The sequence below is a fragment of the Maniola hyperantus genome, chromosome 4, assembly GCF_902806685.2.
Source record: "Maniola hyperantus chromosome 4, iAphHyp1.2, whole genome shotgun sequence".
In the NCBI taxonomy this organism is placed as follows: domain Eukaryota; kingdom Metazoa; phylum Arthropoda; class Insecta; order Lepidoptera; family Nymphalidae; genus Maniola; species Maniola hyperantus.
The window spans coordinates 6,097,885-6,124,438 of NC_048539.1; the positions used below are offsets into that span (position 1 = coordinate 6,097,885).

A 26,554-nucleotide genomic window follows, 5' to 3' on the forward strand; every position below is an offset into this window, starting at 1 on the left:
CCTATGTGCTGGAAAAAGTACTAAATCAATTTTCATGTTACGTATTAAGTATGGATAATATTTTAATTTTATGGGTCCATTATTTTATAAGTGTTTCTAAAACATAAAAAACAATTTAAAGACTCGATATTTTGAACCTTTAAAACTAAAAATGCAGGAAAACATAAAATAGCTAAAACAGGAAATAATAAAAACAAATAAGAATGTTTAAAAATATTTATTAATCAGTTTCATTTTCATCAACAACTACTACTGAATGTGTCAGTTTCACGATTCCAATTCAATACCTACAACTTATAAATTATTACAAAAAATTATATTTACAATTTTAATAAAATATAATACATAATATCTCCAAATAATATTATTGAAATGTAAATATAGTGCCAGCATTACTTACATAATTCAATAGGTGTTATAATTTTTACATTGATATTGAATAACCCTCGTAGCTTTAGTTTTAAGTTTGCGTAATAATTATCACCACTATATCTTACAAATCTAACACCATACCAGACCATCAATAAGAGTAATTTATTACCTATTTTGAATAAATCATTTGACTTTGACTTTGAATATGATATTTGGAATATAATTGACTTAATTTTTTAATTGTGCTATTTCAATACTTGGAGCTTAGTTTTAACAAAATAAAGAGCAAAATATTGGTACGTAACTGGTACAAAATTATCTATCTACAGCCCCATTTCAATTTCTTTGCTTTTACAAAATTTATGTTTGTATAAAACTTTATTTGAGCTGTGTCAACAGCTGCAATTTGTTGGTAGGTTTATTTTTGAAATAACATTTCCAAACAGCATAATGAATGCACTGTAACATTTTAGAGTATCAAAATATATATAATAATAATAATAAATTTGATTAAATCTTGTATAGTTATAATAATTTAATTACATAACTGCATAGTTTTCATAATCAACTTTGTAGAACAATTATTTTAAATTGGTCACAAAGTATAAATTCAATCGGGTGAACGATGCGCGAACGCAGAAGACTAAACACAGAAACATTAATTTTATCTAAACCAATAATAAGAATGTAAATTCTCACACAACATGATCAAATGTTTGAAGACTATTTTATACTCTCAGAAGGTACGAAAGGCAACAAGCGCGATTTAGGTTTTCCCAGCCCACGTTGCCACGTGACGCGTAGTAAGTACTAATTACATATTTTCACATTGAGATAAACGAGTTTTTGATTAGGTACTAAGCTTAGATATGGATGTGTGAGTCATAGGGTGGGCGGTGGAGGGGAGGTAGAGAGGCAGGTGGTGTCACACTTGCTCGATCATCGGGAACTGCTCGGGGTCGTCCGTCGGCGGCAACGCTTCTGCGTCAAAGAAGCTTGCGTGAAGAGCGACCACGGTTACCGTTGCTCCTGGATGATAACATTTTTTTTAAAAATATGAATGCTCTCTACTAAAATTGTCGTAGGTATACCGTATAACATGTTTCAGTTCCATTTTTATAGTCAAAAGTACTTTTGGAGTTTTTCGCAGTAAAAAATAGTTTTGTCCTGATAAAAAAAAACACTACTTTTAGATAAGTTTCAAGTTTGATTGTGTACAGCTGGATTAGCATAGTATAAACTAGAGGAAAAAAAATGCATCTTTAGGTTATTCCAAGGTAGTGTTTTGGGCCCTATACTCTTCATGATATACAGTAACAACCAATTATTGATTATTATGTAAATTATTAATTGATGATAGGAAATTCCTTCCCATTAACTTTAATGAAATGCTACTAAAGGAAGTATGACAATAGTCAATTTATGTAATTACTAGATGATGCCCGCTACTTTATCCGCGTGGGTTTAGGTTTTTAAAAATCTCGTGGGAACTCTTTGATTTTCCGGGATAAACAGTAGCCAATGTCCTTCTCCGGGATGCAAACTATCGCTATACCAAATTTTGTCAAAAAACGGTGGAGCGGATATGCCGTGAAAGGCTAGCAGACAGACAGACACACTTTCGCATTTATATTGGTATGGAAAGTATGGATTTTGAATTCTAAATTTAGTGCTACCGTCAGTACTGATAGGTGCGGGTAACATTTTGAAAAAAAAAAACATTTATTTAAAACATGTTTCAATTTTTTTTTAAATTTCCAACCCTGGAGTGTTTTAGGTAACATGGGGCTATTTTAACTGCACAGAGCGGTACAGTTCTTGCAATTCACGAAGACGAGTGAACTTTACTTGTGGTTACGTCGTCGTTTGCACGGGCATTGCGTAAGTGTATGTGCATGTCGGACCAACCAGTCACGAGTAAGCATGACATAAGCATGAGCCACTCGTCTTCGTGAAATGCAAAAACTATCATGGAGACCTGCTTCTCTATGCAAGCATCCTAGATATTATTACATAAAGATATACTAAAAACCAGAAGCAAGATTGGATAATACATCTATTCCTTTTTTTAATCTTACCTAGCACCCAAAACAGCACAGCTCCGGCGCCGGCGAGCCAGCACAGAGCCATAGATCCTGCCGCTGCCACCGCGTACTGCTGGGTCTTCGTGAGTTCCCAATTGCCGATCTACATGTGTGATAGGGAAATATGAAAGAAGAACAGCGGAATAAATTAATGAGTAGAAAATAGATTAGCCTAAGAGTAGACAAGACTGGGGTGCTCGAGACGCAAGGCGTGTGTCATAAGCTGGGTCCAGAGAGTAAGAGCTTGTGCTAAACACCTGTAGGTGCAGTGTAGGTCATAGGGTGAGATCTATAGAGCGCATTTTGACTTTGCTCTGACTTAAGTTTGAGTTAAAACGGGACAGATTTATATGTGAGATATACATCTGTCTCGTTTTAACTCTGTCTTAAATCTAAGCAAAGTCATATAGACGTAATTGCAGTCCCGCGCATTGCTGGAGCAAGTCAAATCCGCATTTGAGTGTCTCTGTGAATTTTGTGCACTTAATTCTATTGGTATGTATTTTAAATGTGTTATGAGATAATTGTGTAAAACTGGTTTTTGCTTTGTTATTATTATTCACTGGGACTCATGATCAACGCATTGCCGGCCCACTACTGAGCACGGGTCTCTCAGAATGCCTATAGTCTACCACACTGGCCCACTGCGGATCGGCAGACTTCACACACGTTTGACTTTTGAGAACAATATGGAGAACTCTCAAGCATGCAGGTGCAGATTTCCTCACGATGTTTCTTTTACCGTTAAAGCAAGTGATAATATTCAATTGCCTAAAACGCTCCTAACTCCGAAAAATTAGAAGTGCGTGCCCGGAATCGAACTCACGACCTCCCGAATAGGATGAAGTGGAACGTCTTAACCACTAGGCTATCACGGCTCATCGGAACTAATAGCAGGAAAAGGGCACTTTAAGCAAAGGAATAACTTACTTTTGGCTGAAAAGCAAAAATAAAGCAGCTTACTGTAAAGTTTAATTTAAATTTTAGGTCTTTAAAATGTAAAGTAATTATAATTACTACGGAACCCTTAAAATGAATTTAGTAACACACCTTCCAAGTATTAGGTCCCGATGTTAACTTCCTGTAGCCAAAAAAACTTGCTACCATTGCTATTAGTAGCAAAGGCGACGTGATTCTGAAATACAACGAGATTACTATTTTAGCTTTTAAACTATCGAGAGTGATATTCGTCATAAATAAAAATGTCTGATGGCTGATCTCAGTATCCTTGGGGCCGCATCGCGAGCAGAGGCCTATTGGAAAAGGATCCTAGATAAGTTCGAAACTAGACAGGCATAACTGCTCTGATTATCACGTAAGTTTAGCTGTCAGATATTTAGGTAGGAGTATTTTATTAATGGCCGCACTCAGTCGGTTAATCTTTACTTAAGACATGAATTAGTATGGATAAGGAATGCCTTAAGTAACGATTAATCGACTCTGAGTGCGGCTGTAAGTGCTTACATTGTACACAATGTACCAGTTTTTCGCTAGGCTTGGTTTGCAATGGAAACATAGGAAGTGTCTTTTGGAAGTTTTAAGCGATGGGACCATATCCGACAGGTCTCCTGTGAAAGTCACAAGGAACTTTATGAGGATGTTCACATCCAGCGAGCGTAGGAGCCGCGTCTCTACAGTCGCGTGTCTTAATCGTTGCGGTCACCCACTTAATACAATTTTTTTAGGGTTCCGTACCTCAAAAGCAAAAACGGAACCCTTATAGGATCACTTTGTTGTCTGTCTGTCTGTCCGTCTGTCTGTCAAATAGTTGACCTAGAATCATGAAATTTGGCAGGTACGTAGGTCTTATAGCTGGCATTAGGGGAAAAATCTGAAAACCGTGAATTTGTGGTTACATTACACAAAAAAAATTAAATTGTGGTCATAAACTATTAATTAGTATTTTCAATTTTCGAAGTAAGATATCTATATCAACTGGGGTATCATATGAAAGGTCTTCACTTGTACATTCTAAAACAGATTTTTATTTATTTTTATGCATCATAGTTTTAGAATTATCGTGCAAAATGTCGAAAAAATACGACTTGTACGGAACCCTCGTTGTGCGAGCCTGACTCGCACTTGGCTGGTTTTTGTATTACGAGTACAAAATCGTACCTAGGTGTACCTACAATTGAAATATGCACAATACTGGTAAGGATATCAACTATCTATTCCATTATGTTAGTGTTAGTTTGGTTGAGAAAAAGTCCATTCTGTATATTCTGTTTGACTGTTCTATCAGATTGGAGGTGTAATATTTATTCTGTTCTATTAGACTGATAGTGCGATTGTCGAATGACAAAATAAATCTGACCTGTTAGATTGCTCGAGCTATAATTTTATTGACTTACGGCGGTACTCATCCGATCCGAATCCGTAAAAATACGTTCCTTTTTGACATATGTTGTAGATATTTTTTATATCCATATTTTAACGGATTCAGATCGGGTTTGTGCGTGATCGTTAGACAGAATATTTGCTTCAGGACTGGACTGTTATATCCAATACTAAATTTGTCCCTACAACTATAATGAACGTCCTAACATGCAGATTCCATCTAACAACTTTTAATTTAAAAATCTTTATTGATACTTACAAACAGTAAGCAAATAGTCCCAAAAATACAATAAGGTAATTGGCTTGAAAGTGTTCTACATTTCGATAAAATCTTCGTGATAATCTTGGTATGGAAGCTGGAACCTGCAAAATCAATGTTTTTTGAAATTTATTATTGCCAGAAAATATATAAACACGAGCGATTCCCGCGACTTCGTCCGCGTGGACTACACATATTTTTAAACCCCTATTTTACCCTCTTAGGGATTGAATTTCCAAAAAATCCTTTCTTAGTGGTTGTCTACGTCATGATAGCTATCTGCATGCCAAATTTTAACCCGATCCTTCCAGTAGTTTGAGCTGTGCATTGATAGATCAGTCAGTCAGTTACTTTTTCCTTTTATATACTTAGGTACCTTCATATTTATTGGTTAAATGTGTCAGAACAAAATAGTTTTAGGACCAAATAATATTGTACCACATTCTGCCAAATAAAATCTATTTCTATTTTGTGAGTCCACAATAATTCTTTGTTAATTTAAACAAACAAATTAAAAGTCACCTTAAAATTCTCAGTGGCTACAAATTGTGTCCATGGCCGGCGTGTATTCAACACGCCCATCACCAGAGCAGGGGCTGCTCCACTGCGGACATGTTGTAGCAACCTGCACAGTGACAAGTATGTTAGCTCATTCTCACATAGGGCAGCCAAAAATTCAAACAATTGCATCAGTACCCTTATTATAAATGCGAAAGTGTGTTTGTTTGTTGGTTTATTGGTTTGTCCTTCAACCACGACGCAACGGTGCAATGGATTGACGTGATTTTTTGCACGGGTATAGATAAAGACCTGGAGAGTGACATGTTTTTCTTCACAATTAAATCTAGTTTTCATCCAAAAATTTAAAAGTTTGGTCATCCAAAAAGTTAAAAGTGCGTGCCCAAGGTCACACCCCCTGACCTCCAGAAGAGAAGACCACTAGACTATCACCGCTTATTGAAATAATCATCATGATCAACCCATTACCGGCTCAGGTGCCCACTACTGTGCCGGGTCTCCTCTCAGAGTGAGAAGGGCAGATTGAAACAATAATAATAATACTAGCTGATGCCCGCGACTTCCTCCGCGTGGAATTAGGCTTTTGAAAAATTCTGTGAGAACTTTTTGATTTTCTGGGATAAAAAGTAGCCTATGTCCATCCCCAGGATGCTCTGTACCAAATTTCATCAAAATCGGTTGAACGGTTTGGCCGTGAAAAGCTAGCACACAGACAGACACACTTTCGCATTTATAATATTAAGTATGGATTATAATTTCAACAGCCAAGGAGCAGACTGAATTCCAAAAGGTTGGTGGTTCAAATCCCACCCGTTACACTATTGTCGTACCTGCTAGGAATAGGTTGGAGGGGAAAGGGGAATATTAGTTATAATAATAACAAGGCTAATATTCTTTTTTTTAAAAATACAATTACATCTTGTCTACAATACAAGAATTAACTTTAAAGTGCCTGAAGACAGAGGGAATTTAATTTCCCTGACCAGCCAAGGAAATCAAACCTTTGTGAAAGGAACACCAAACCTTTCAGTTGTTTGGTGTTCCTTTTCCACCAACAAGTTATTTCCTCTTTTGGCAAAGGGTGAATAGTGAATACTGAATATTTTGTGTACAGAAATAATAACTACATAATATAAGTTATAGAGTAAGTACCTACATATAAACTACAAGCCAAGCTTGTAAATATGTAATGATAACTAATATGGAACCAGTGGCGTGCACAGGGTTTGAAGCTAGGGTAGGCATTAGTTAGGTAGGAATCTGTTTACTGGCAGGTCATATGAAAATATGCATTGAGCTATACAACTCGGGTAAGCAGTGCATTTATGCCTCTATGACCTGCACGCCACTGTATGGAACTAATAATAGGTACATTGATTTATTAGCTATGAAACACTAAAGATATTTAATGATGTAATATATATGAATATCAATAGATGAAAAAACTGGAGCAATAAACAGCAAACTTCTTTGTTTTGGTTTAGTGTTAGTAAAACTTACAATTCCATTTCATTGACATACTTTTGAAATCCTTTTTTTTCTGTAGTTGCATTAATTTCACCAGAAATCTCAATGTTCACATTATCAGCCATTATTAAATAGTAAGTTTGTAATTTGTATTACAATTTTAGAAAGATCTTGTTTGGAGTTTGGAAAAGGAAATTTGTATTTATAACGCGTAAAATTTAACTCCTCACGCGCTATTTTAAGTTTTTGTGTCAAATTTCATGTCCAAAGTACGATTTTAGTCCTTATTTTAAAGGTGAATCTTACTTTTGACATTGGACATGACAGTTGACCAATAGGGTTAAAATGGCGCGTGAGAATCATTTTGTACGGACTATACATTTTTTTGCATCGCATCGTATCGCGAGAGCATCTTTTATCTTTTGTCAGTCTTTTGTGAAGAGCATCGCGAACGATCGCGAACTATGTTCGCATTTTTTTAACTGGTTTTACGGCTCTACCTATGGTCACCATTCCACCAAAGAGTATGTATAATATACAGTGCGACATGGCTCTTTTGGCGCATGGCATGGCGAAAATCGGAACGCTGCAGAACGCTGCCATTTTTTTGTTAGTCAAGATGTGCTTTGTTGATGAGATCGTCCTTGACAAACAACATGAAGTGAGGTTATGTTGACACTTTATAATTAACTAAAGCCGTCTAAAGCACTTTATTCACGATCCATCGCGGCTGTACGTCAGCTCAAGACCGCGGTGTTGGATGTAGCATACAGACCATTTGCCTCCTCTCTGCCTCCTTTCTTCGCCACTTCCCATGCCACACGGCCCACGGGCAGTGTATGGCCGGAGGGTAACTGGGTGGATAATCGAGTTTGGCAGCCTTTTCGTTTCCTCCGTGCCTCGGGGTCCGGGGAGTACCTACCTACGTTAAGCGCCATCGGTCCCGGTTATCATCCCTAACATGTAATAGAATAGATAGTCTGTATTAAAATTGAGATGAACGGTTCTCTTAGTGAGTAGTATGATTTGCATGCATCCGTGCTTGTAGGTATGTGATGGATGTGAAATGGTACCAAACGCATTATTATCCTAAAAGAATTATTCCTACCATTATGTGATTAATGGAAAGGAGTTCCGACCCTCAGCAATGAGAAATAATTTGTAAATATCCATGGAATATTAAACTTCAAAACCTGTGCTATTGTACTAATGTTAGCCGTGTTTAACGTTCGTGCCGGCCGTTGGCCGGTGCGGTGTTGTCTTTTGATAGCGTATAGCGTACCGGAAACGTGTGTGGCTATGGATTTTCAAACAGGATGTAGATTTTAGAGATTTCGGCTTTGCATTTGCGTCATTTCATGGCTGGCACAGATGGCTGGCTTTGGAGCTTGAGCTTGATTTACTTTTGATACGAAAGAGAGCTGGGTTTTCTTTGAAAGTGGCGATTTCTGTCAGATTGCCTTTTATTTACATGATGATGGTGTGCTTTACTCGGTAATGTTAAGATTCGGTGGTGTTAGTTGCGGTAAAGTGATAATGTTTTCGATTTAGAAGGTGCAATATCTGCCAAAACAAAATGAACGACGGGGACTGGATATGCAGCGATCCGAATTGTGGTAATATAAATTTCGCTCGTCGGTCTTCTTGTTACCGCTGCAACAAAGAAAGGCCCGAGGCAGCGAAGCCCTTTAAAAAGAAACTCGGGACGGAGATAGGAAAATCTGCAGCCGAGAAATCACGCGGACTTTTTAACGCCGACGACTGGCAGTGCAACAAATGTGCTAATGTGAACTGGGCCCGGCGTCCGACTTGCAATGTGTGCAATGCACCAAAGTTTGGCGAAGTGAGACTCATCTATTACTAGAATTAAGTGATTAAGTTGAATCATTTTTTTGATTATGAAAATGTTTTAGGTTGAAGCCCGCACAGGATACGGTGGAGGCTACAATGAGCGCGGTGTAGTAGAGTACCGAAGAAGGGAATCTTCTTCGGACGATGAATATGACGAATTTGGAAGAAAAAAGCGGAAGCGAAAGGCTGATTTTGATGACAAGGTATGCATGTAACAATGCATGTTAATTTTTTATATTATTTTATACATTTTCTTTTTTTGATACTGATCTAACATAAACAACTGGTATTAACATAATATTTTGTTAAAAAAGTGGCAGATAAAGGAATTTCCAAGCTAAGAAGATGTATTTTACTAAGTGAAATAAATTTTGAAGCACATCATTACTAAAGTGGAGATAATTTTTCCTGCCTTCAGGTTGGCATCACTGAAGGACCTGTTAACAAAATTTTGCCACCAAGAATGCTGCAGAAGGGAAAAATGGACCCTGTTAAGCCAGTACCAGCACCAACTGGCTCTTTGCAGGCTAACAAACAGACAGACAAAGTCAGTGGCAGTCTTAGTGATGGCTCAGTATGTGAACTTCCTCCACTCAACAGAGTAGCATTCAAGAGAAATCATTATAATTCTTACTATTATAATGTCAACAAAACAATTCCACAAGACCATACCAATCCATATAGAAGTAATGGCATCCAGCGTAAACGATTTACTAGCATAGGTGACAAGGATCACACTGGGTCCTCTGGCTATGAGACAGGTTCTAAAAAGGCCAAAAGTGAGAGTGTGTCACCTGCTTTACAATCTTACAACCCAGTCATGGAAAATAGAGTTTCTTCTACCAACAATGATGTGGTCTACAAGTTCACGGGATCAACACCCGCCGAAGATTTTGAAGTGACTTATTCAGTTAAAGAAAGAGTTACAGCAGCTGCCTATGCTATCGTTTATAACAATTGCCAAATTAGTACTCAAAAATTTGAATCGATGTACGACAAACCTGCACCTGACTTTAAAACAATTTTTGCTTGGCGACAAAAACTTTTGTATTCCGGTTGCCTAGTTGATGGTCACTTAGAAACACAGAAAAAGGATGTAGAAAAGCCTGTATCTACTGAAACAACAAAATGTGACAACAAACCAAAAATTTGTCAAAAACTGCCTAACCCTGAGGAAATTCCCATAGTATCAGAGAGTGAAGATGACTGTCCTAATAAAACAACTGATGATAATAAACATTCTTCCTTTATTAGGAGACAAAAAAGTGTTAGTATTGAAACTTTACATAATACTGGAGTGGAAAATGAGCCTAGAGCTGCCAGTGGCTCCATAAGCACTTTAGATGACAGGGGATCCCAGGCAGGGAGTCAGTCAGCTTCATCACACCACAGGTCCAGATCTACTTCCTGTGACAGTCAAGATTCCAACTATCCTGAATCTGACTTGGAGAAAACAAATAATAAAGTTGGTAAAAGAAAGAGCCCATCTATAAAGTCGAATAATACAAGACAGTCAGTTCAGGAGTCATCAGATTCCGAGTCAGTATCTTACAATAGTGAGGAAGTCGATTTTAGGTCTAGAATTTTCGGAGAAAGAAAAACTAGGCGTAAATTAAAAAAGCGTTCTGTCCCTACTCCTCCAGTTAATAATTATGTACCCAGTGAAACTCACTCTTTTCAAGGATATAGCACAGTCAAGCCGGTTGAGCAATCACCATTAACAACAGGGAATATTTACACTATGAATTTACAAAATATGGGTATTAAATCTAAGCACCATGAAAATCTACATGACACTGATGGCTGTTCCATTGAATATGTACCTACGAGGTTGGCAGCAACTGCTAAAAGAAATTATCAGAATTTTAAAGATAATGTAAAGAAAAAGGGGTTTTGGGCTAAAGCAAATGGAAACACATTTTCCAACAATAAACAGAGACCACCACAAGTAATTAAAAGTACCTGCATTGAAAAACCTAGGACCAATAACTATTCAAATCAGACAAAAGGATATACTCCCACAACACGTCCATTGGTAGTCAATCAAATTGAGTCCACACCACGTGCATTGATCGTCAACCAAATGGAGACCACACCACGTCCACCGGCTGTCAACCAAATTGAGTCCAAACCATGGCCATTGGCTGTCAACCAAATTGAGTCCAAACCACGGCCATTGACTGTCAACCAAATTGAGTCCAAACCACAGTCATTGGCTGTCAATCAAATTGAGACTACACCTCGTCCACTGATTGTCAACCAAATTGAGTCCAAACCATGTCAATTGGCTGTCAACCAACTTGAGACCACAGAGCGTATACTGGTTGATAATAAAATTGAGTCCAAACCATGTCTATTGGCTGTCAATCAAATTGAGACCACACAACGTAAACCAGTTGCCAATCAAATTGAGACCACACCACGTACATTGGTTGCCAATCAGATTGAGACCACACGTAAATTAGTTGCCAATAAAATTGAGACCACACATAAATTTGTTGCCAGTCAAATTCAGACCACACCACGTCCAGTGGCTGTCAACCAAATTGAGGATTTTACAAAAGATGTTTTAGAAACTAATGTGCCAGTACATCAGTACTTGCCATTTGATAAGCCATTAGAAACGGTACTAACATGCGATTTCTCTAAACCACCTCCAGTGGTTAACCTGAACACTTCCAGTGTCTTTGAGATAGTGCAGTCTAGTTCAGCGGTGAAAACCAGAAGCATTATGGATATTTTTAACTCCAATGAACACACTGAAGCAAGTCCAGAACGGAGCAATGATATAGAAAAGTTTGATAGTGTGCGAAAAATGTATGAAACTAAATGGGATGAGGATGATGATGCTCTTTACCAAATTTCAGATCCAGTTGATTTACAACCTTCCGATACACAAAATAGGTGCACTCCATCACCTAGCGTTGGATCTCTCCGAATCCAAAGTCCTATGACAAACATGTTATACTCTACAAGTGACGAAAGCCCTGCTAAACCAACAAACACACTAAATATGGAGTTCATGCAAGGGACCTTATTAGGTTTATTGCAGGACTTGCAAGATGGAAATGATAATAAAATTTCTGATAAAGTCCCATGTTATACTGGCAATTTGGTTGACGCTCCACAAAAGGAATCCAATGAAAATGTTAACCAATTCCAACAGCAACAAGCAAATGGGATAAACTTAAACCCACCAGTTCCTTTGGAACCTATTCCTATGGATATAGAAGAAGAGATTAGGTGTATGTCTATTGAAAGAGAAGAATTACCTACTGTTAACAAGCCTAAAACGATTAGTCCATCAAAAAAAGTACATGTACTAGAATCCATAACAATCAAACCATCTGACCATCCAAATAACACTTGTGTCATTAATAGTTTAGACAAAGAAACAAGCGTGCACAAATTGCCAGTAGTTATTGAACAGCCAAAGCAAAATGTGACACCACAAAGTGCCCTGCAGTCTGAGACAATTACACCTGTTATTCAAAATCTGCCTCAATTAGATTTCTCAAATTTGTTATCTGGGATTAATACAAACGCAATTATGTTAGCTCTTCAAAATTTGCAGCAGTTTTCACAACAGCCTAGTGATAGTTCAAATAATGAGAAGATAGATAGTTCAGGTCAGGATGATCGGCAGTGTGAAACTGGTGTTGTGGAAACAATAAACTTAACTAATGATGAGGAATGGGAAAACGAATCCAACCAGGACGAGAGAATAGAAAGAGAGTTAGAGAAATTAGATGGCAACACGGGCGACACACCTTTTTTAAGCGATATTTTTGACCCAGGTCCAGTCATTATGCCACCGAATCTGTCTAAAAAATTGAATATAAATATTAAATCTCTGGAAGAAAAATCCAAAACGCAAACGCCACATTTAAATGAAAATGCGCCTGTGATAGGAAACTTTAAAAGCTTTGCCCTCCCAAAGCCGATTATGTTGAATAGGTTAAAGTTAGCTGTTAAGCAACCTGAAAAGGGCAACAAAGCATGTAATGGAAAACAACCTAAAAGATCTAAAAAGGTGTGTATTATAACTATTATCACTGTACTAAATTTAAAGACATATTTTTAAATCTTACATCATCCCACCTGTAAATTCAAATATTTGGTATTTTTTGTAAGTAAATAAAATAATGTAACAGCTGCGTTTTCATCAGAGATATGAAAGGATGCATAGTGAGCGATATGTGTGAAGTTCACTAATAGGATAGTTTGATTTTCATGGCTCAAAAAAGAATTCAATAAGCTAAGCTGAGAAAAAAGCGATTGTATCGGTAGATTTTAAACATATCCCTTGCTATGCATCCTGGCACATGTCTTGTGAAATGTCGCTTTAGGCTACGCTCACTTTGCTCGCTTTTTCGTATGAAATTCGGTCTTGCGAATACTGATTGTGTAAGAAAAACCGTATTCATCGTAGTCAACAGCAATTTCTGCACCTTGATTGAATGAATTCAATGTTCATATTTTTTCATAGCCAATCAAGGGGCAGAACTGGCTACCGATTACTGTTAAGATAAATACGTTTTTTAGGGTTCCGTACCTCAAAAGGTCTGTCTGTCTGTCTGTCTGTCGGCCTGTCAAGAAACCTACAGGGTACTTACCCTTGACCTAGAATCATAAAATTTAGCAGGTAGGTAGGTCTTATAGCAGACATTCGGGGAAAAAAATCTGAAAACCGTGAATTTGTTGTTACATCACACAAAAAAAAATTAAATTGTGGTCATGAACAAATATTATACTATTTTCAACTTTCAAAGTAAGATTATTATACCAAGTGGGGTATCATATGAAAGGGCTTTACTTGTACATTCTAAAACAGGTTTTTATTTATTTTTAGGCATAATAAATAGCTTTTGATTTATCGTGCAAAATGTCGATAAAATACGATTGTAGTACGGAACACTCAGTGCGCGAGTCTGATTAGCACTTGGCCGGTTTTTTTTACACAATCGTATGAAAAGACACGAGCGATCTTAATCCTTCAACTACTATGGCAGTGCTCACTGGATGCATTGAGCTAGATGTTAATATGAATGTATCAATGTATACCAGCAATATTATGATGAATAATAACTCTGAGAGGAGACCCGTGCTCTGTAATGAGCCAGCGATGGGTTGATCATGATGAAATACTACAATGATAGGTAAAACACGTTGAAAGATGACACGGGAAAATATACTAAAAAAAGCTCAATGAATTCGTATGCGCTTTCTGAGATAATATGACGGCCTCTGTGTCTGTTATCCATCTGCCGGTAGATAGGAATGCTTTCTGTTTCTGCTAGGCTACGTAGATTAGGAACTTTTCGTGGAACTCAGGGTGAGCGCTCCCATAGTCCATAGTACTTGGAAGGATCAGTACTTTCCCAACATGTTCGCAAGACCGAACTTTGTGCGAAAACGCATGCAAAATGAGCACAACCTTAGAATGGGATGACATATTTTAATAATATGTCTTTTAAACCTCTTAACAGGTACTCCATATAATATTGAGAATGTATTTTGTTTCAGAGTAAGGCGTCCGGCTCCCAGGGAGCAGAGGGTGGGGCAGAGGAGGAGGAGGAGGAGTCTGGGGACGAGGCTGATCTCTCTAAGTATGATCTGTGGGGCAGCGATGGGGAACAGGGCAACTCCTCCAAAATGGGTTAGCGGTGATGCTTTGTGACTTTACATTAAGACAAAAACTATAAAGCAATGCTTCTTCCCTTAGGGTCTAGACTCTAGACAAACAGACTGAACTTGGACTGCAAGCCAACTGCGAAATTACACTTGGAATCCAGTTTTATTAAAATAAAAATCTTTTTTATTCAAATAAACTTTTACAAGTACTTTCGAATAGTCGGATGCATCTACCACTGGTTCGGAATGCCTTTCCTACCGAGAAGAACCAGCAAGAAACTCGGCGGTTGCTCTTTTCAAATATTTGATATATGTACAAGGTATTACTGTTGACACAACTGCATCGCAACGGCAACCAACTGCGCAGTCCACGTGCTTTACGGGCATTCACTGAACTGCACGTGGACCGCGCAATCGGTCAGCAGGTTCGATGCACTTGGTCAACGGTAATATAACTGCATCGCAAATGCCATTTTGCAGTTAGCTTGCAGTCCATCTGTCTCCGACCCTTAGGTAAAAGCTATAGAGCGTTTACACTGCTCATTAGCCATTTTGCCTAGCGGCAGAAACTAGCCTATAAAAAATCTTCTATTTATTTTTGAGAATTACATTTAAGCCAAATTGTAGATGTTTTGAGAACGAAAAGGGCAACTTATTTATTGAAGAAAAAAATAGTTTTCGGTGTCCCACTTTCATAGCTTTATTGTTACCTTGTATTTTGCACACAAAATAAGAACTATTTACCTTTTTAGAGAATGAAGAAAAATCGAAAGACGATGAAAACGATGAGGATGATAGACAAAGTCCGTCAGACAAAAACGGAAAATCTGAATCAAAAAGTAAAAAAAGGTAAGCTAAGATTTTTAAAATGAAAACCTCTTTGGGATGGCTGAAAGGTCGCGTTACCGACATGATAATGTTAATGTGGAGTGGAGCACTCCAAGTGCCGATAGATCTAAAAACTTTAATGTTTTTTATTTATGAATGATGAAATTTGTAGTTGTTGGTTGGTTATGGAACGCCCGGCATCCGGCGTCAGTTCTCCCTTCACTTTTAATAGTAGGTACCTTCAAGTCAAGAGTAAATAGGAATCTTGTAGGCGAGCGCGCTGCATCTTAGGCTGCATCATCACTTGCCACCAGGTCTGATTGCAGCCAAGCTCTAGTCTATAAATTAAAAAATATATATCATTCATCAAAAATCATTAGCATCGGCATTGCCTCACTTCAATGAAAAATCTTTACCAACAATTCGAAGGTTCTGTAAAAGATTACTTGAACAAAGACCATTTTGATCTTGATTTTGACTTTTGAATTTATTTCAGGATTAGAAGTTCGTCGTCGTCGTCGAGCTCGTCTTCGAGTTCCAGCTCTAGTCACAGCTCTGGGCCAGAAGCACCAAAAAACAAGTAACTTCATACTATTTTGTTTATCTTTTTTCTTGACGTTTCCTAGGCTCCGAGGGTTGTGATCTTATTTACCCACTAATACATAATCGAAGATTATGTAAATGATAAAAGAGCGTGGACTCGCAGCTCGCTCCAGCAATGCGCGGGACAGCAATTACCTTTATACATGGCATATATTGTGAATCGAATCATTGCAAAGAGGAACCGCCGAGTTTCTTTCTGGTTCTCGGTAGGAAAGGCATTCCGAACTAGTGGTAAATGTATTTGACGATTTAAAAGTATGTGTGAAAGTTTATTTGAATAAAAAATCTTTCTATTTCAATTTGCTTAATTAAAAAGTATTTGAAGTAAAATTTTTTGATGAAAATACTGTGGTTGGTTCTTAATAATAAAAGAAAACCTTGCCCACGAATATTGTATTTTTACTTGACGTGCAAGCACTTATCGCATACTGCATGCATGCAATATATGCATGGTGCCATACTGATTTGTTTTAGCGAATTTAGCAGATTAATCTTATTATTGGTACTAACGAAATGGTACCCTTCATCAGGTTCGACGACTTCAACTTGAACAGTGAACGCGAAGGGTCGCCAAAGAAAGGCAAGTCGCGGTCGCGGTCGCGGTCGCGGTCGCGCTCACCGCGCGCGCGTTCCGCTGGCACGCCGTCGCGCCGCAAGTCGCGCGACAGCCGCTCCGGGGGAGAATCCAGGTATAATCTTCTTTCTTTTCTTCTCTATGGGCTGGTTTCCATCTGTTGTGCGTGCATTGCCCCTCTCCGGCGAAGCCTTCACTCAATCCAAGTATCTAAAGCTGAGTAGACCGCCCAGGTTGCCGAGGGCTTCAAGGAGTGAAGTTAGGGATCTCAAATGGCGCTCGCGTTATATAATATTTTAGGCTTTGGCTATGGTTGAATCATAGAATACTTAATAGCAACTTTCACGTACAGAAGAATCTCTCCGCAAAGACGTTTGAATAAATAGCAACTTTTATAACAATAGCAATAGAGTAAAAAAATATTGTGAATGAAATATACCTACGACTTTGCGCCTCCATAGTTTGACGGCTCCCGCGTGTCTTACCCCCCCCCCCCCTCTTTCGTCGCGTCGGGTCGGTATGTTTCTTGGATCACGTGACCGAGTGAGCCTGGCCTTTTTAAAAATTCCATTCCATTATTTTATTAAACCCTCACCCCTTATCGGCCTGTTCTAAATCGATTGTTTATTGTTCACAGATCGTCACGCGACAAGGAGAAGTCGCGCGACAGAGAGCGCCGCGACCGATCACGCGGCTCCCGGGAGCGCAAGGAGCGCCGCTACAGTCGCGACGGCAACAACCACTACAGCGCGAGAGGTCGACACCGCTAAGTATCGTTATATCGCGGTGTATACGTTAATATTATTCGCGCGGGACTCTATGCGTGAACTTAACAGTAGAGCAAATCCAATGCAATATCAGGGCCTAGCACGGAATTAAGAGTTTAAATGCGATGGTCACAATAAGTTCCAAATATTACTGTTGTAATCGAGAGCGCAGTAAGTTGGATTCTTCGATTTTTTTTTATACATAATACGTGAAATGTTTGTTAGACGATCTTTCTTCCTATACTTCTATGCAACATGACATTTGATCATATATTCTATTCTATTGCTAAAAGCGCAATGGAGTAATCAGAATTTTGGTGCTATGGCCACAGTTCACTTAACGATAGGATCTAATACATATTGGCCAATGCAGGATCAAGTGTAACTCCCAGAGTTGTACACGTTTGCCTAACCCCATTGGCCAACGCTAGCCCAAGTTTAATGTACGAGTAAGTACAATCTAAACTAAATTTGCCTGTTCTGTCCTAGGACTAGATAATAGTCTCCATTCGATTTTTCACTACACCCTACTCTGCTGTGTCTCTTCGGGCCTCCTAAATTTATCTATTTCAACACGCGCGCCGTCGTCGCCTCGGCCACGTTGGCGTTGTTGATTCTGAGGAGTCTAGATAGAAGCAGATTTTGCCCACATAGTGCAGACATTACCTGCAAAGTCCCATTTAAGTAAAGCGGCTACAAGGCTAACGTCGGCTACTCGCGTTTTAGAACGTATAGCAGAATTCCTTACTACTGCAAATGAATTTTATAAAACTTGATAAATTGACGCACACATTGTCGCATACTAAAATTTTATCTAACTGACAACGACTATTATGTCGCTCGGCAATGATAATGAAGTCTCCAAAAAATACTAATTGTGAATTTATTTTACAAATGTTTTGTTATATTATGATGTTTTTGTAAAAAAATTAACTAGGAATGACATAATAGCCCTATCTTATAACGTTACAATTAATGCGATGTGCAATGCGAATATTAATTTGTGGCCAAAAGGACAAGAGTAATCTTGTAGATCTAGATGATTCGGCCGAATATTGAAACAGGAAACTTCTCTTAGTACTTAAGAGATAAAAGTTTCTTAATTTTTAGAGAGATTTAAATTTCGTGGTTTAACGACATATTATATTATCATAGATAACGGGTACCGTGCAAATATCAAATTGATGTATATGTGAATTTGTTTGGTCGATCGAACGACGGGACTCAATAATTAGTCGTGGTATGTACTCGTTATCTATAATATATGTAATTTGGGTGACTGTTTTTTGACGTTTATTCAAGTTTGATATGGATTTCTGGTTTCGCCAGTCGTTTGTCGGCGTTGTCGAAGCCTCAATATAACATCCTTGATACATGACGATTCTCTACCGTGCAGCCGAGGCGTACAGTACGATGCAAACGTAAATGCGCCCCTGAAGTTTGCGCACGACGTTGCGCACCACACACATTTTGGATGTCTGGGGAAGAGGGTAACAGCGCACGTCTCGCAACTTCACGCAGACTCATTTAAGTTTGAATCGTACTGTACTCGACGACTAGTTAAACAGCGCTGCGAACTGGATTTGTGAACACATTATATAAAGTAATCAGCCTGCTGAACTATTAGGTATAGCACATAACTGAGTATAAGCTCCTTTAGCGGTGCGGAAGGGGTGATAGTTGCCACAAGTTGACGAATCACAGCAGCTCGATTGCGGTAGAATGACAGCTACAACGTCTCGATCGCAATCACCTCTGATTCGACGCTCGCTCACTATTGGCTATAATGCATTGTTGCAACAAGATTCGCACAAATTTAGCCAATCAGAACAATTAATATTGTAATAATGATTGATGCAGGTTTCACGAAATCGACCTACTGAGCTCTCGCGTCGCGTCTCACACCCCTCCCGCACTGCTCCACTACCGCAGGAACCTACTCAGATATGCATTTTGCATGTAGTCAATGCTCAGTTTAGTTGCAAATGTTGTGGTGTGCAAACGATCCAAGTAAGAAAATTTAGATAGATAAATCCGAAAAGTAAATTCAAAGTAGATATTGTCTAAGCATTTAAGAAAACTCTCGCAAGTTCTCTTTGAAAACTATAGATAAGATTAAGTTTTTTTACAAGCTTCTCCAACTTTCGCTATGTGTAGGTATACCTAGGTTCAAGACACATTGGCGCAGTCAAAGCGAAGCGACGCGTTTTTTCTAAAATATGTCAAAGTACACTACGCTACGCTAGATGAAACAGTGGGAACTTCCTACCAACAAAATATATAAAATACATTACGTAGTGGAATAAAGTGTAGTTTACTTTAAAAAATATACAATGGTATAATTTCATGGCCAATTAAGACAAACTGATGTTTTTACGTGTAGGACCAAACTAAGAACTAACTAAAAACTGGTCTTATGTAGCCATCTTTTTTAGAAAGATCTTTTCTGAAAATTCGCACGTTTGCGTGGTGATGCTCTCAAAACTTACCTTTGCAGTTCAACGCTTTTTAAAAACCGGAGGGTATTAAAAAAAAAATAGTGTTTGCTCAATCCTGAGCATGCCACTCTCCTAGGAGCAACATCATCGTGTTACAAGTATAGTACGCGAGAGGTCGACATGGCAATCGGGGAGGGAACGTCCCGTACACCCGCACAGCTCCCGCGCTAACTCGGTGCGGGCGAGCGCGGGTGATGTGCGGGAGTGCGGGGCGTCCTCCTGGTTCATACCCGATTGCCATCTCGACCTGTCGCGTAATAATATAATATACTAGCGGATGCCCGCGTCTTCGTCCGCGTGGATCAAAATCCCGCGGGAACTCTTTGATTTTCCGGGATAAAAAGTAGCCTATGTGTTCATCCAGGGTATAATCTATCTCCATTCCAAATTTCATCCAAATCCGTTCAGCCGTTTTTGCGTGATTGAGTAACAAACATCCAAACATCCACACTTTCACATTTAAAATATTATTAATTTATTAGGATTAGGATTACTTATCGCGTACAGAACTGTGGCTTCTTAATAATATAAAGGACTACTTTGAAATATTATTTTGGAAAATTGTGTCGCTCCGCCTTGACGCTAATATTCCTTCAGCCCTAGGTAACAACCTTTGTGATCATTATTTTTATCGATTTGTAAATATTTTTTAATTTCGTGTAACGGATGTAATTACGCTATAAAAGTAGATCTAAGTTCTTTAGAGAGACAAGTTATTTTCCGTTGATAGTGTACCTACTGGTAGATGTCTAGTGGGAGTCATTGATGTCTATTCGGTTGTATAGTCCGTACAAAACTACTTCTCATGAGCTATTTTAACTATGGGTCAACTGTCATGTCAAAAGTACGGTTCACCTTTAAAATAAGGACTAAAATCGTACTGTTGACGTGAAATTTGACACAAAAAGTTAATTGCTTTACGCATTATACATAATTCTCTTCATTAAATTGACAGGCCGCTTTACTTCTTTACAACAGGTAAAAAATATAGGATTTTTTAGTCTTGTCTATTTAATTTAGCTCAGATATTTAAGTACAATCGAATAAGCACCTCTTTTTGTTATTGTCTGCGTTTAGAAATAGGCATAACTTAAGTTTACTATGGTAATCGATTTACCAATAAAATTCAAATACACAGAGCTTTGATATTTTATTTCCATGATTTTACAAAAAATATTAAGTTACAAAATATACTCATGTAGTCTCTAGTGGTGTAAAGATGTAAAGTTACATGGTTCATTGTTTCTCTACGCCCGCACCATCTGAAAGAATTTAAGCTTTTTTTAGTACAAGTTGAAAAATTGTTTACAGATAATGGACTTGCATAAACGATGGACTATGTTGTCCGTGGAAGACAAAAGTCCGTAGTCTTTTACCATGATTTTTCGCCGTACGTCCATCGTGTGCGTTGAAGTGCAATGAAGTGAACTGAAGTGATTAATTTTTGTCCTCCGCGGACAGTAGTCCGTCGCCTGCGCGGGCTCTTATTCAAAGAAAATTTAATTTTCACTAGCTTATGCCCACGACTTCGTCCGCGTGGACTACACACATTTTAAACTCCTTTTTTACCCCTAAGGAGTTGTCCCTTTCTTAGCATAATAGCTATCAGCATGCCAACTTTCAGCCCGATCCGCCCTACTAGTTTGATTAGTTTAACATTTTGCAGAGTTCCAAAAGGACCTGATAATTTTTGCAACTACCTATTTGGTTAGTAAAATCAGTTATGATTAAAAAATATTTTTATAAATAAAAATGCTAACCTTCTAGACACCGACACTCCTGTAAAATAAAAATTTAGATTTAATATTTGCTTCAAGTATGAAAAGAGCTTTTAAACAAAATATGTAGGTAAGTATATTTTACCGCTCCCGCTAGAATGGGTTTTTGTAGTGACTTGGCAATCAATTGATTTTTTTTAGTTATTTTTGGAGTACAAGTGTCCACTGCCCCACCTGAAATGACGGAATATTAGGTAAGTACCCTATTTACTTGCTTTTTTTATTGCGTGGTAGGCTTACGCTTGACAATAATCATGCTTTAAAAAGCAATGCTGGGGACTAGGTTGAAGCGCGCTTGCCGAGAAGATGCCTATTCACTCTTAGTTTTGAAGGTATTCAGGTTATATGTGGCAGGAAATACAGACGCCGGAAGGTTATTCCACACCTTAGCGGTTCGTATCAGAGACGTTGAGCAAAAACGTTTCGTGCGAGTAGATCGGATGTCGACCACGTAAGGATTACGTACGTTCACGATTTCTCGCTGTTCTATGGTAGAATGGTGAAGGAAGAACAAAGTTGTGAAATTCCTCTGGGCTCCAAAATATATCCGATAAAACTGCTGAATGAAAACTGCTTGGTTGTCTGATACTGAAAATGTCGTTTGATGAAAACTAACCTGGGCCAACGTTAGCTCCCTCCACGGTGCTCACTTTGTATAGCTGAAAAAAGAAGTAGCATGAGTTTGAAAAGTCACAATCGGTAGGCTGCAATGAAGCTTATTGTTATAGCTAGCTACAGCAGAGTGAACTAGACCGAGGGAAAGGTTTGATCTTGAATCGACGATATGTCATATATTTGGCTATGGTGATGTGAAATGAAAGAAAAATGGAGCTACCATCGCATCGTCAAAATGTTAATGTACTAACATTTGACGCCTGCCAGTGACGTCGAAGCCTCGACTTTTGTTAGAAGCTCCCTAACTGTCGTGAACTGTGGCTACAGTGTGACGATCGCAATTTCATTTGACTGGCTGACTCACTATCAAATGCAGTTGCAGCATGGATACCATAAATTAAGCCAATCGCAATAATCTCGTCGACTGACATGTTAGGACTCTAGTACTTCCAAAGGCCTCGGTCGTGCGCCTCCTGAATCTAGCGGCGCCCTGCGACTCCTTTGATGGTCTCTGTCCACCTAGTGGAGGGGTTTTAACGCTGCCCTTTTCGGTATGAGGTTGCTATTCTAGCATCTAGACGATTCTAGGTTGTGATTATGGCAATGTGAGGTCTTGAGCAGTTTTGCCAGTAAAAATTATAGAATAACACCTCAGATGAGTTGTTTTAACCAACCTATACCTCAGATTGTTTTCTATTTCTACACGGTATTTATTTCATTGTACCAGAACGCTAAATTGCTTGGCGACACGGCACTGCCGGTAGGGTGATAAGCAAGTCATGGCAGATGCTTCCCACCAGACCATACCAGAGACAATTTAGGAGTTATTGCCCCTGCCGGGAATCGAACCTGGTACGTCTAACTTATAAAACCACAGCCAGGGAGGTCGTCAAAAAGTTGTAGAGTCCGCGATAGGTTGAGATGGCAATCGGGGTTTGAGGCAGGGGTACGCCCCGCACACCCGCACGTCACCCGCGCTCGCCCGCACCGGATTAGCGAGGGGACTGTGCGAATATACTTACCCTGCCATCGTCACCAGCCGCGAGTCCCGAGGATAGTGGCACAACGTCCGGCCCCCACTGCTTGATGAAGTGGCCGAGACGAGCCACGCGCTGCGCCGGCGTGGTCACCGTGTGCGAACCGCCACAGTAGCGGTTGCAAATGTGTTTACCCGTGTCTGACCTGTTTGATAAGATAGATAAAACCGGTAGCATCCTAAATTCTTACGATTAGTACTTTTTTTTCTTAACGCGCCGCTGGGGAAATGCGTTTACGCATCCCCCCCGGAAGTTAGCCAGTCAGGCAGTCAAGCCGTTTAGCCGGCTAGGCAGGGGAAGGTATGTAAGGACCGCACGTCCGAGGCACACCAACGCGACGATGTGGTGACAACAATCCCGGGGACCCAACGGGCAACAACGCGATCCCGCGCACGTCGCCCGCGTCCCATCCTTCGCCTCGTCCACAGTGCCCTCTGCTAGTTAGAGGGACACGCGGAGAAGGGGGGAGGTGCCAGGTCATTAGACAGCATAGCCAACAATATCCCCGAAGAGAAATTATTAGCCATGTTACCGGGGTGCACCGGCCCGAATAATTCCCCTCGGACTCAGAGCAGTACCTAGGCACACTGGGAGGTTACCTGGCTGGCACCCCATTACGATTAGTACCTATAGATTTTACTTAGAACCCGAATTAATTAACCAATTGAGGATCGCAAAACGTACTGACTACCTATTACCTATTAGACCTAAATTATTATAGACATATTATAGATATTTTTAAATTATAAAATGCTACTACCTAATAGTAGCATTTTATAATTTAAAAAAAATAGGCAGTTCATCATTATCGTCAATCCATCGCTGACTCACTACTGAACACAGGTGGTCTCAAAGCGGCTTAACTTATATTGATGATTATTATTGAGATTGGTCGAGATATCTAAATAAAACGAAGAGAGAAAACATGATAATATACTTAGCTACATAATATTCCTATTTACATCTATGTATGTACCTACGTAATATTGTACCACACGAGTTCTGCTTGAATAAGTAAGTACGTACGTACGTAGATAGCTAAAGTACGTACCTGGCCCTCTGCGGTTGTTTCTGTTGGGTCATTTGTTTGTCGATGTTCTCCCAGTCATGCATATTCCGTTGGGATACGTTCGCCGCTTGCGCCTTGCGTATCGTATCTATTATTCAGAGTCAGATAAACCGAGGAAAACACCATCCAAATCCAAAATGATTCTAGATACAAGCTGAAGTAATATCAGTTATGTGCTTCAGAGACAGACTACAATACGCGACACAAAATATTAGGTATAGTACCTACGTGACAGGTCGAGATGGCAATCGGGGCGTTCCCACACCGATGGCCATCTCGACCTGTCGCGTAGGTACTAGTTAAATCTGTACAGCTATGCGGCCTCGAGACGTACAAATACAAATCATTTATTTGCTGATTGTAGGTAGCTATATAAATAAGTTGTTAAAAATAATTGTTTTAGTTTCCGACTACAATCTGCCATACCATAGCGTGCAAATTGAGTAGAAGGAGAAAAAGATCCAAGCATAAAATCCAAGTTTCATAAATCGTCTTCGATAGGTATATCCTGAGGATATTTTGGCCGGAGGTCATTTCTGGCTTGTGGCGGCTATGCTATGAATAACAAATCCGACGCCGAAAATGGAACTGGGTCGAGCATACTTAGAGAATAGGTACCTAGTAATAATAAATAATAAATAATTTATTGTTTCACCAAAATTACAACCAAAATTAGGTTAAGCCACCGATGCCTAACATAAGTGTTGATAAATTGCTTTGCATGTATGTAGTAGTCTGTAGTTGGGACCTGACCCAGGTCCTAGGTCTAATGAGGTTTGCAATCAACTACTTTATTAGGTACGTACTTAATTTAGAACATCAGGTTATTTTGGTCTTTTTGCGAATGGCTAACATTGCAGCGTGATTTTCCACGAAGAGAAGATGCTGTAGCTCACCAAGTTCGTAGCTCAGGTATGGCTTCATGGAGAAATTGCCCGGCAACGCTCTAGCGGCGGGCATCGACGCCGGCGCATCCATGGCCATCACCGCATTCGCATCGCAGGATATGCAGTTCACGTCCCTGGAGAGCATTTAATAGCTTATAATGTTTTATTTTTTATCCGTTAACAGCCCTTCACTGCATGCACAGTGCACACTTGGTTTGGTGGTAAAGTTAACCAAACTTTGGTAACCAAAGGTTAGGTTAACTTCGAAGAGTTATGGCCGTTATAAATAATCCATAGTTAACTACCTACTCCTTGTCGTTTTTTACGCGGTACATAATATATTACCTAACTACCAATGTTAAGAACATAACATACTTATGACATAAACACTACAAAGGAGACCTGTTACTTTAGTCTTGTACTTAAGTCCATCGTAGGTTACCACAAAGAATGACAAGATAATTTTGCTAAAATCCGCTAAACGACATAAATCTGTGTTGTATCCACAACGAAATCCAGAGCAAAACCAGACGCATATGCTCTGTCCAAAAATGACACAGCCGAGTGCCGAACTGTGATAAGTATAATTTTTTTTCTGTGTTTCGCCTTCAGAGTAGGTAGGTACACTGTGGCCAGTGGTTATTCTAGGGACGGAACAACAAATATCTGAAAGTCTGCAACGCATTGCAGCAAAATGTTCATGGGCGAGTCACCTCATGTTAAATTACTTAACATGAGGTGACTCGCCTGCTCGTTTGCTTGAAAAGAAATGTTCCATTTTTATGTATCTTATCATACCTGAGTAGCTGACGTTTAGTGCCTGCTGCTTCCACTTCTCGCCGCATCGCCGCCATTTGTTTAAGGTTATCCTGCAGTTGCTTCAGTTTGGTGTTAAAGAAATCTTTCACCGGGGACAGCTCCATCTTGTCCAACTTCATTTCGATCTCTCTTTGAATATCGTCTAGAGCCTGTTGCCATAAAGCCTCCTACATAGGAGAAGAATAGTTTTTAGGTATAGGTATATATGTAGGTAGAATAGTTACCCACTAAGAAAATCTAGAACCGCTCAATTTTTGATCAATTATTTCCTATATTGCCGTCTGTAACAGTTTATACCCATTTTGAAATACAGTGTTGTTATGGTAACTTTGAGACAGAAATCGGAAGGACTAGAGTCTCTTAAACTAAGGATTAGTCTCAACATTCTGTGGAGGAAGGATCGAGTTATGTGGGATTCCTAACCACTAAAAGGCCCTTGCTATATTAATGCCGAAGCCTCAAAGCATGGTAGATTTTGGGATGCCTAAACTCGCTACGGTGTTTCCATCATGTGTTACGCCTGTAAGGCTCACCTACGATACAGTTCTACTGA

At 39.2% G+C, this 26,554-nt stretch overlaps 3 protein-coding genes across 6 annotated transcripts in view; 1 reads left to right on the forward strand and 2 right to left on the reverse strand.

The window, feature by feature from the left end:
* Window positions 1-202: 202 nt before the first annotated feature.
* On the reverse strand, window positions 203-7,378 carry LOC117997217 (prenylated Rab acceptor protein 1). 2 transcript variants are annotated; one of them, XM_034985461.2, is made up of 6 exons: window positions 7,075-7,378; window positions 5,578-5,680; window positions 5,056-5,159; window positions 3,507-3,591; window positions 2,451-2,559; window positions 203-1,401 (listed from the first exon to the last, which is right to left on the reverse strand). In XM_034985461.2, the coding sequence occupies exons 1-6, from the start codon at window positions 7,164-7,166 to the stop codon at window positions 1,298-1,300; spliced, it is 597 nt and encodes a 198-aa protein (XP_034841352.1). In that variant the 5' UTR covers window positions 7,167-7,378; the 3' UTR covers window positions 203-1,297. The 2 variants fall into 2 exon arrangements, with proteins under 2 accessions (XP_034841352.1, XP_069354322.1); XM_069498221.1 differs by having other exon boundaries at window positions 7,096-7,373.
* Window positions 7,379-8,385: 1,007 nt separating this feature from the next.
* LOC117997219 (uncharacterized) lies at window positions 8,386-20,935 on the forward strand. The gene is made up of 8 exons (XM_069498181.1): window positions 8,386-8,884; window positions 8,955-9,095; window positions 9,311-12,925; window positions 14,419-14,551; window positions 15,279-15,375; window positions 15,851-15,934; window positions 16,488-16,646; window positions 17,169-20,935. The coding sequence occupies exons 1-8, from the start codon at window positions 8,618-8,620 to the stop codon at window positions 17,299-17,301; spliced, it is 4,629 nt and encodes a 1,542-aa protein (XP_069354282.1). The 5' UTR covers window positions 8,386-8,617; the 3' UTR covers window positions 17,302-20,935.
* Window positions 20,930-26,554, reverse strand: part of LOC117981994 (uncharacterized protein C16orf96-like) — a 72,102-nt gene continuing 66,477 nt past the window's right edge. For all 3 annotated transcript variants that reach the window (XM_069498203.1, XM_069498204.1, XM_069498202.1), the window contains exons 15-22: window positions 25,981-26,168; window positions 25,192-25,316; window positions 24,278-24,383; window positions 23,212-23,371; window positions 22,191-22,233; window positions 21,660-21,748; window positions 21,557-21,575; window positions 20,930-21,058 (exon numbers count right to left, since the gene is read on the reverse strand). In XM_069498203.1, coding sequence (XP_069354304.1) covers window positions 21,033-21,058; window positions 21,557-21,575; window positions 21,660-21,748; window positions 22,191-22,233; window positions 23,212-23,371; window positions 24,278-24,383; window positions 25,192-25,316; window positions 25,981-26,168 — 756 coding nt within the window. In that variant the 3' untranslated portion in view covers window positions 20,930-21,032. The remainder of the gene's footprint in view (window positions 21,059-21,556; window positions 21,576-21,659; window positions 21,749-22,190; window positions 22,234-23,211; window positions 23,372-24,277; window positions 24,384-25,191; window positions 25,317-25,980; window positions 26,169-26,554) is intronic.